At 34.8% G+C, this 9,147-nt stretch overlaps 1 protein-coding gene across 1 annotated transcript in view; it reads right to left on the bottom strand.

Moving 5' to 3' along the window:
- Positions 1-670: 670 nt before the first annotated feature.
- The window catches only part of LOC135963295 (mucin-2), a 50,506-nt gene continuing 42,029 nt past the window's right edge, over positions 671-9,147 (bottom strand). The window contains exons 2-3 of the mRNA XM_065515086.1: positions 5,861-8,192; positions 671-1,800 (exon numbers count right to left, since the gene is read on the bottom strand). Of these exons, the coding sequence (XP_065371158.1) occupies positions 998-1,800; positions 5,861-8,192 (3,135 nt within the window). The 3' untranslated portion in view covers positions 671-997. The remainder of the gene's footprint in view (positions 1,801-5,860; positions 8,193-9,147) is intronic.

Raw genomic sequence — 9,147 nt, 5'->3', positions numbered from 1 at the left:
TACGACAGTGGTAATAAAGAAAATAAAATCAAAGTGAATTACGTGTTTGGGCTGTTATTTAAAAAAAAAATAATGTGCCAAAAGAGCAACTCAAAATCTCCAATTTCTTTAAAAATGTTTAAAATGTAAAATCAACTCTAATTTTAAAAATTTCATAAAATTTTGGTTTATAGCGAAAATTCAGTTTAATTAGTAGCGAAAATCGAGATTTAACCTGACCTCCAAACCGATATGATATTTAAGATTTGTGTTGAGCGTAGCAACATCATAGAATGAACAACAGAAAGAAGTAGTTCATTTATGGGTTCTGAACAAAAATTACTCTTAGTAAAAATAAATATTATGATTAACTATGATAAGGTCCTTATTGGGAAGCACAGACCAAAATCCGTAATTTTAGTATTAGACTTGCATCAAGTAACCAAATTGTTCAGAAACAATTATTATTCTACATTAAATTAGGCTTGGTAAAGCTGAGTAAAATCCTACACCATCGCGTGATGTCACTCATGCCGAGTCCTCAACATAAGTAGAACGAAAACGGCAATTTAGGAGCAAACAATAAAATTTTCCCTTTGGGGCCACGTATTGCACAAGACATTTATATTATATATGTATGTGTGTATAAAGGTAAAATAAAAATAAAATTACTACATAAATTAAAAACTACTTTTTCTTTTAAAATAGTAAGACTTGAATCACATACGTTTTATTGATTGGTTTTGTTGGTTGTTTGTTGCATTTCGTTTCTTTTTTTTCATTTCAAACAAATTGAACTTTTTTTCTAAAAACTATACTCTTAAATCTAAACAAAGTAACTATTAAACTAACTGATCTTTTAAAATATCAAAACTATATTTTATCTTGTTTACTACTTTAAAGTGTTTTTTGTTTGTTTGTTTTTGTATTAGGAATCATCACAAATAGTTAATACCATCATCTTAAACATCTACTGACCATACCATACAATTGCTTGTAAACTCTACCTTCCTCCAACTTATTTCAGTTTTAAAAATGTCAACAACGCCTTTTGTATAAGGCTACGATTGATGGTCGAATCGGCTGTGTAACGCACACCTCGCAAGTTGCCATCGTTGTGATCTACAACACCATATTCGCCTACAATGAATCCATCATCGGTTTCTTCTTCGACGCGATATTTGCGATAGTTGTGACCCTCAACAATATAGGCCACTTTGGAGTCATCACCATCACCACCACCTCCACCATTGTTGCCATCGTCATCATTTTCATTGGCTGGGGAACCAGTATCATCATAATCATTATTCTTAGCGGCATCATCATCTGTACTGTCGTCTTCACCACCACCACCATCGCCATTGTGACTTGCTTCGTCATACTGACTGTAGTCTGGAGCAGTGTGATGTCTGTTTTTGTTAGTATTTGCATTGGCATTTGCGTTGGTGTTGTACGACGTCTGACTCAATTGATGTCCACCATCGTGAACCTCTGGATTGTTGACGTTCGTGCCAAAGTGTATGCGAGTTCGTTGTCTGTTCGGCTTGAAACCATGATGCTGCTGTGTATGTATGGGTGATGTTGTTGGCTGTGCCAAGCTGTTTCTACCACCGCTATGGGCTCGCCCATTTGTCATTACACTTACAGACTCTTCTATTTCGTAATTTTGCTCTGGGGTCGGCGTGAAAAGCTCTTCAATGTGACTGCGTTCAGTGGTAAATGCCTCAACACCGCCACTCGTATCATCATTATCATCATCATGAGAAGCTGCAGCAGCAGCTGATGATGTATGGGAAATTTCAGCCACACATTTGACTAGATCTGCAGAAAAGAAATAAATAACAAACGAAATATAAATTAGAAAACAGGAAAATGTTGGCAAAATTAAAAATATATATATGTACAGTGTATATCTATCTACTGTAAATGAAACGTGATAAAAGTGCTGAAAAAGACTGTCAGCGAAATGCAATGAAAAGTTTGTAAGTTTAATTAAATGTGACAGCCCAATAATGTCATCATTGTTAATGTGTTGATGAACACAAAAATATAGTGGAATAGAGGAAACATCTCAAAAAATATTTTGTGATATGAACACCGTACATAGTTATTAGTTGATGCACCTGCAGCGAAATCTATTTATATGAACTTTTAAGAGGATAATTGCAAAGGGTATTCCAACAGAACAACAAATGATTTATGATATTCGTATGATGCAAAGTACTCGATCTTTTTTTACTTAATGCTCTAAAGAGAACAATTTTTTAACTTTTATTTATAGAACTATTTACGTATAGAATCTGCTTTTACTTTCTAGGACTTGCAATAAATTATTAAATCACATAACTAATGCATGGAACACATTGAAGACAGCAGGCTATCAACTGCAATCTGTCAAAATTAGAATACACACGTTTATATGAAGACGATTCTTTTGACGACAGCACAGCTACACGACCACACGATTGCTTTTGCCGCTGTAGCCGAATTAAACTAATTTCTGTTTCTGTCAACTACAAAGCAGAAATAGTGTTGCTAATATAATAAAAAATGTAAATCAAATGAGTGCTTAAAAAAAATATTTTTTTTTTACTTAATTAAGAGAAGTTTTTGATAACCATATTGATGTAAATTAATAACAGGTACATAATTAATTATAACCATATATATATGTTTACTCAAAATAATTGTTTAAATCTTAATTACTTTGGAATTTTGTACGGTTATTTTTTATTAAAGTGGCACCACTGAATTATAAATCAGCTGTTTACTTTGTAGCTGTCGTCTTTAAAATAATTCAGTAGCTGCCACACGACTACAACTCCAGCCAGCAGAATTTGTGTTCGTGCAGTCGTGTAGCCTGCTGTCTTCAATGTGTTCAATGCATAAGACCAAAGTATACCAAGTAGACCGACTCTCTATTTTTTAATATTACTCTCTCACATATACGGCATCCGTGTAAATTCAACACCCTTGTGAGAGAATTAAACACATCAAAAGTCTCGAAATTTTAACTATAAATTGTCGAATAAATATAGTTTAATGCACTTAAATTCATTAACACACATTATTTTATATTTTTTTTCAATACATTTATCTCTTTAGGGTATAAAAACTGTTTGCCCTCAAATAAGATGGATCAAAATAGCAAGGAAAATCAGCTCTACGAAGCCTTGCGGATTTTGGGTTTTTGTAAATAATCTTGCAAGCGGATTTGGGTAGTATTTTAAAAATGGTACATTTAGTCCCAAAGGATTTTATCATTTCTTATATACCATGGTACTCCTTTAATGGTCCTAAGATTTTTAGAATGGTATCACTGTATAAGATCACTAATGGTATTGTTCATCGTTAGTCACAATTGGATTCCATATGTCCAAATTGCTTTTAATGCTGGATGACTTTGCAGTCAAAGCTAAATTCAGATTGCTCGTTGATTAGATTAAGTCTGATATGAAGCATTTTGACTTCTATAGGGCGACGTCAAGTAAGGAGTCAATTCAAGTGTATGTCAAGATATGTGGCCTTATAAGACTGTGTGATGTTCACGTTGATAAGTGGGACATGAGGACAGTGTAAATGTAACGTGTTGACTTTTGGTTGGACTTTGGTTTCAGAAGCAGAATGCGACAAATAAGTTTCTCTCGGTGGATACACCACTTCATGACCAAACTACAAAAACGTATTATAGCCACATCAAGCCCGAAGCAATTAAAACATCTCCACCAATTCTGGTAGAGATAAAAAAGTACTCTCTCAAATACTAATTCAGCTGTCATTGAAGCTATTGCTTCAATTGCCTATTCTAGATCTTGATGCACTTGAAGTGGGCGTAGTAGCATGTTTCATTCTAGGAGCGGAAGATTAAAACAGTGACTAAGTTATTCAGCGAACTTCTCAAGCTGCCGTATAAAGCTACGAGACACTATGTACAATACTTAAAATTGATCCGTTGTTTATATACATCAACGAATATCTTCTTAGGACTCAATTTAGATTATCCCAGAATGATAAATTGACAGATGATAAATTCAATATTAGTAGATTCGGACACTCAACTGATACATAACGGCTCAAGCATTCTGTCAAGAGATTATTTGGTTCACGATTTAATGAATAAAACTACGTAGTATGGTATTTCAAGCAGTAATTATAAACATTCTCACAAATAGGGTGTCACCTATATTCGCTGATTACACTAGTTTACAAATCAAACATTTTTGTTTGCTCATGGAATGAAACTTATATTTTTGAGAAGAGCTAGGGACGCTAGCTAATTGACCATTTTTTTGCAGATAAACGTTAATAAATCGCTATTAAATACAAAAATCTAAAGTAAACCCTATTTTAAAATGTCTTCCAGAAAGTGTAAAATAAACGCAGACCATTTTTGTTTTATTTGCGGAAAAATTATTCAGTTAAATCGAGGTTTTCCTATAACACAAACACTGCAAAATGTTTATTTACATTATTTTGGATTCCCCGTGTCAAATCAGGATAAAAAACGTGGGTCCCTCATTCGATTTGCACAATTGTAGTGAATATATTCCAAGAAGGGATAAAAGAAGGGATATTTGTGGGTCCTCAAATAAGAAAAATTTTGGGTGATACCAAATTTGAGTGTCTATTAACCGATGTTGAAAAAGCAGCATTGAATTTTATTACACTTATTGTTAAAGAATTTTTGGTGAATCAGAAATGTACATTTTTATATCTTTTGTTTTTAATAAATATCTCAAAAGTTTGACGTCCTGGATTTTTTTTAATATTTTTTCCGAAGTTAGAAGACCTAAATACACAAATCTCCATATGTTTCAATTCATGAGCAAAAATCTTGTAAACCAGTGTTATAAAATTTAAGCAGTTCTCCCTACCACAAATTTGTGGTTATCCAAATAGCAACAAAAATTAACAAGTACTAGTGTACCGGATCAGTATTTTTCCATTTATACAAACTCAGTTCAAGTGGAATCCCACCAAAATAATGCAACTAGCAACAAGAATTATCAAAGAGAAGAAAAAACAAGTAAGAAAGTATGGTCGGTCAAGCCCGACCATATAATACCCTACACCAAGTAAATGAGTAAAAATGTTTTTCTTTTAAAATATCAATAATTTATATTTTTGAGTGATTTTTGGAAGTGGGCCTTATATGGGAGCTATGACCAATTATGGACCGATCACCATAAAATTAGGTCGTGTGATTTATGTCTATATTAAAGTTAACTATGTTGAATTTTATGAGCTTACCAACATTTTTAAGCGATTTATGCACGTTAAAGTGATTTTCGGAAGCGGGTCTATATGGGAGCTATGACTAATTATGGACCGATCGTAACAAAATTTGGTGACATGAATTTTGTATATATAAAACTTATTTGGAGCGAAATTTGTGTAGATACATAGATAAATTCAACATTTATGACCGATAAAGTCCAATTTCGAGGGGGCATTTGTATGGGGGCTAGGTGAAATAATGGACCGATTTCAGCCAGTTTCAATAGGCTTGGTCCTTGGGCCGAAAAAGTAATATGTACCAAATTTGATCGAAATATCTTCAAAATTGCGACCTGTACTCTGCGCACAAGGTTTACATGGACAGCCAGCCAGCCAGCCAGCCAACCAGACGGACGGACGGACGGACGGACGGACATCGTTTAATCGACTCAGAAAGTGATTCTAAGTCGATCGGTATACTTTAAGGTGGGTGTTAGACTAATATTTTTGGGCGTTACAAACATCTGCACAAACGCATAATACCCTCCCCACTATGGTGGTGTAGGGTATAAAAACACTATTCGTAAGAGCAAAAATGCATACGTACAACAAACCAAGTGCAATTGAAAATAAATACAAAGTAACAATGTAAAATGAAACTTACCTCCGTTGGGCAATCCTTTGGCATTTTGATTAGAATGTTGTTGTTGATCTGACAATGATGAATGTTGTTGTCGTTGTTTCAGTAATGCTGGATGAACAGATAAAGAAGATGATGAAAAAAGTGAAGAAACTGCCGACTCTAAACATGGATTGATATTATGACGTTGCTGCTGCTGTTGTGGTTGCTGATGTTGCTGCTGCTGCTTTGACTGTGGGTATGTTAATGTCTGTTGCGGCCTCTTGGTTTTTTGCAGTTCCAAAAGCTGTTGCTGTTGTATCGATGGTTCAGGTGCATTTAAAAGATCATACGGTAAACGGTCTAGATTAAAAAGTATACGACGTGAAGGTGTTGATGAAGATGATGATGAGGATGAATTTTCATTGTTCAATGAAGTGGAAGATGGATTACGATGACTGCTATATGTGCGAGAATATTGATGCTGACTGTGAGAGCCATATGTTCTGGATGTTGTGGTCAATGGGGCAGGTGTGGTCGTGGTAGTAGTTGTAGTACTAGTGGTGCTAGTACTTGTACTTGAAGTCAAATGAGCTTCACCAAAAGCAATGCGTGATACAATGGCGGGCTTTCTCGATGATTGATGTATATTTACCGAATGTGGTGTTGGTGGTATGGTAGTGATTGTGGGAGCATTTGTTGGAGGTATTATGGTACTGCCAGTATTTGTCGATGTGGTAGTGGTTGCAGTTAAAATGGGCCAGTAAGTTTTGGCTGGTTCGCTGTACACTTTTGCTGGTTGGGAATATACCTTGGAGGGTTCTGAGTAAAATTTCGATGGTTGCCCATAGACTTTAGCTGGCTCAGAGTAAAATTTTTCCGGTTCTCCATAGACTTTTGCTGGTTCCGAATAGACCTTGGAAGGTTCTGAATAAAATTTCGCTGGTTCACTGTACATTTTGGAAGGTTGTGAATAGAACTTGGCTGGCTCTTGTTGATGATTCGATGAAGAAACATTGGATCTTGGAATGGGTTTTAAGCTCTCGCTGACATTACGTCTAGCTTCGGCTAAAATACCCGACTGTTGCCATTTCTTTAAGTCCTCCACATTTTGTGAAATTGACGAATAGGAAATAGAACGAGATTGTGGACCATGACCTGCTTTAGTGTCGTGATAAATGACTGTTTGAAATGGTAACAATTGATCATCAACAGCGCCGCCGCCACCACTACCGCTTGTCATATGCTGCTGTAAATCACCAGCTTTTGGCTTGTCATCGTCGGTGTTTGTTGTCGTTGTGGTTGCGGTTTTATGACGAGCCTGAGCCACATGCAAATTAGAATCGTGATTAATGGTCATATTACGTTGACCACTGTGATACGTAGTTGTCACCATTGATGTGGAACGTGCCGACGCGGACGGTTGTAGAGGTGCTACCAGAACATTGTGTATGTTGGTAGAAGCACTATTTTCTGAATCTAAAGCTTCCAATGTGTCTGATACACTTGTTACTACTGGGTATGTTCTGTGACGTGAATGTATTTTACGTGATTTCTGTTGTTGTGTCATTGTTAGCGGCTCAACTTCCTCTATGGAAAACTCACTTTTATGTGAGCGATTGATAAAGTTGTCTCCAGCTGTGGCATCGATTTTAGTTGATGATGCCGGTGCCGATGCAGGTGATGTTTGTGATCTGACAGTTGTCGCTGCTGGTGGTTTAGGTGTCATTGTCACGAACGCTTTGCTAGTAGTAGTTGTTGTTGTGCTGGTTGTTTTTACTGTTGTTGTCGGTCTTTTCTCATATTTGGCTGATGTTGCTTTATGGGCAAAGCGATTTCTGGCCGTTGTTGTGCCTCGTTGACTAGAAGAGGAAACACTTACGGCCACCACTTTGTAATCATCCAAATTGGGATGAGTTTTTTGCTTAAATATCTCTCTTTTCAAATCAATATCTCTGGCTTCAGCATCTAAGATGGCATCGTTTTCATCATAATCTTCTAAAAATACAATTTTACTACCTGAGGTAACTAATTTAACTACTTGTTTACTATCCTCCAACTGACCCTCGGCCTGATTGAGCTTTGGTCCTTTGTCCTTTAAACTTCTTCCACTACTGGACCTTCTCCCCGTTTCGGCAGACTTCTTATCGTATGACTCTTCTTTTTTCGTAGCTGCAGCTACACTCTTTCTTCTTTCTGCACCCGCATTACCACCTCCACTGCCTCCGCCAACATACTCACTACTATAGAAATCTTTGTCTAACTGATCATGTTCCATAAATAGTTTGAGAAACTCATTGCCCGCAATGAGATCACTGTTGGCTTGTGAATTTCCTTTGAGTGGCCTTGTCTCGTTGGACGGTATTCGCGCCAACATCTACAATAGAATAGAAAAATTAAAGCAATTGTTGGTTAAACAATTTATATAGTTTAAAGGTTAAATACTTGTTAATTAATTGCCAGCAATAAATACTGAATGTTTCATAGTTAGAGAAGAAATTTATTTCATTGTGTGTCAATAATTGCTAAACTCTGTGGGACATGTTTGCTTTAGTGTTAAATACCCTATTCACAAATATGTGGTATATTTAGGTGGAGTACAAATATTGGTTACCATTATTTAAATTATAATTTATTTAAAATGTTTTATGATAAAAGAAATAATTTACGAAATTGAAAAAAAAAGAATTCCTTGTGCCTTGTTATATTTTGTTTTATATACACGCAGAGAAAAAACATGGTTGTGGTAACCATAAACTAAGAGCAACATATTATGATCAGATTTTTGCTTGTAGTCCAAAACATATTATGATCATTATTAGTATCATAATATGTTCTGAAATAATCAAATTATGATAAAAATCAATCATAATATGTTTTGAAATAATCATATTATGATATAAATCAATCATAATATGACCCAAAGTCATCATATTTATGGCCCAATTAAATCATATTATGATACAATTAAATCATATTATGATCCAAAATAATCATATTATTATTAAAATTTATTTTTGGAAATACAAAATTTTAATAGGTTTTAGTTTTAAAGTACTAAATTCACAATTAAAATATTATTGATTAAATGAAATTTATTGTTATTCGCTCTAGGAAAGTTAAAGATAATATACAAATAAAACTATAGAGCGAATGGGAATTACAAACACTCAAAATTTACTTGTAAAAATAACATAGCTTAGACAAACACCAACACTCACAAATGGTGGGAAAACAGACAATTAAAAGTAAACATATTTTGTTTGCATGTTAAACATATTATGACTACATTTTTTATTATTTAGTTGTTGTAAACATATTCTGTTAACATC

This window comes from Calliphora vicina, chromosome 1 (assembly GCF_958450345.1).
Source record: "Calliphora vicina chromosome 1, idCalVici1.1, whole genome shotgun sequence".
Taxonomy (NCBI): domain Eukaryota; kingdom Metazoa; phylum Arthropoda; class Insecta; order Diptera; family Calliphoridae; genus Calliphora; species Calliphora vicina.
The sequence above is the reverse complement of the archived record's forward strand: the minus strand, read 5'-3'. Positions and strand labels throughout refer to the sequence as shown.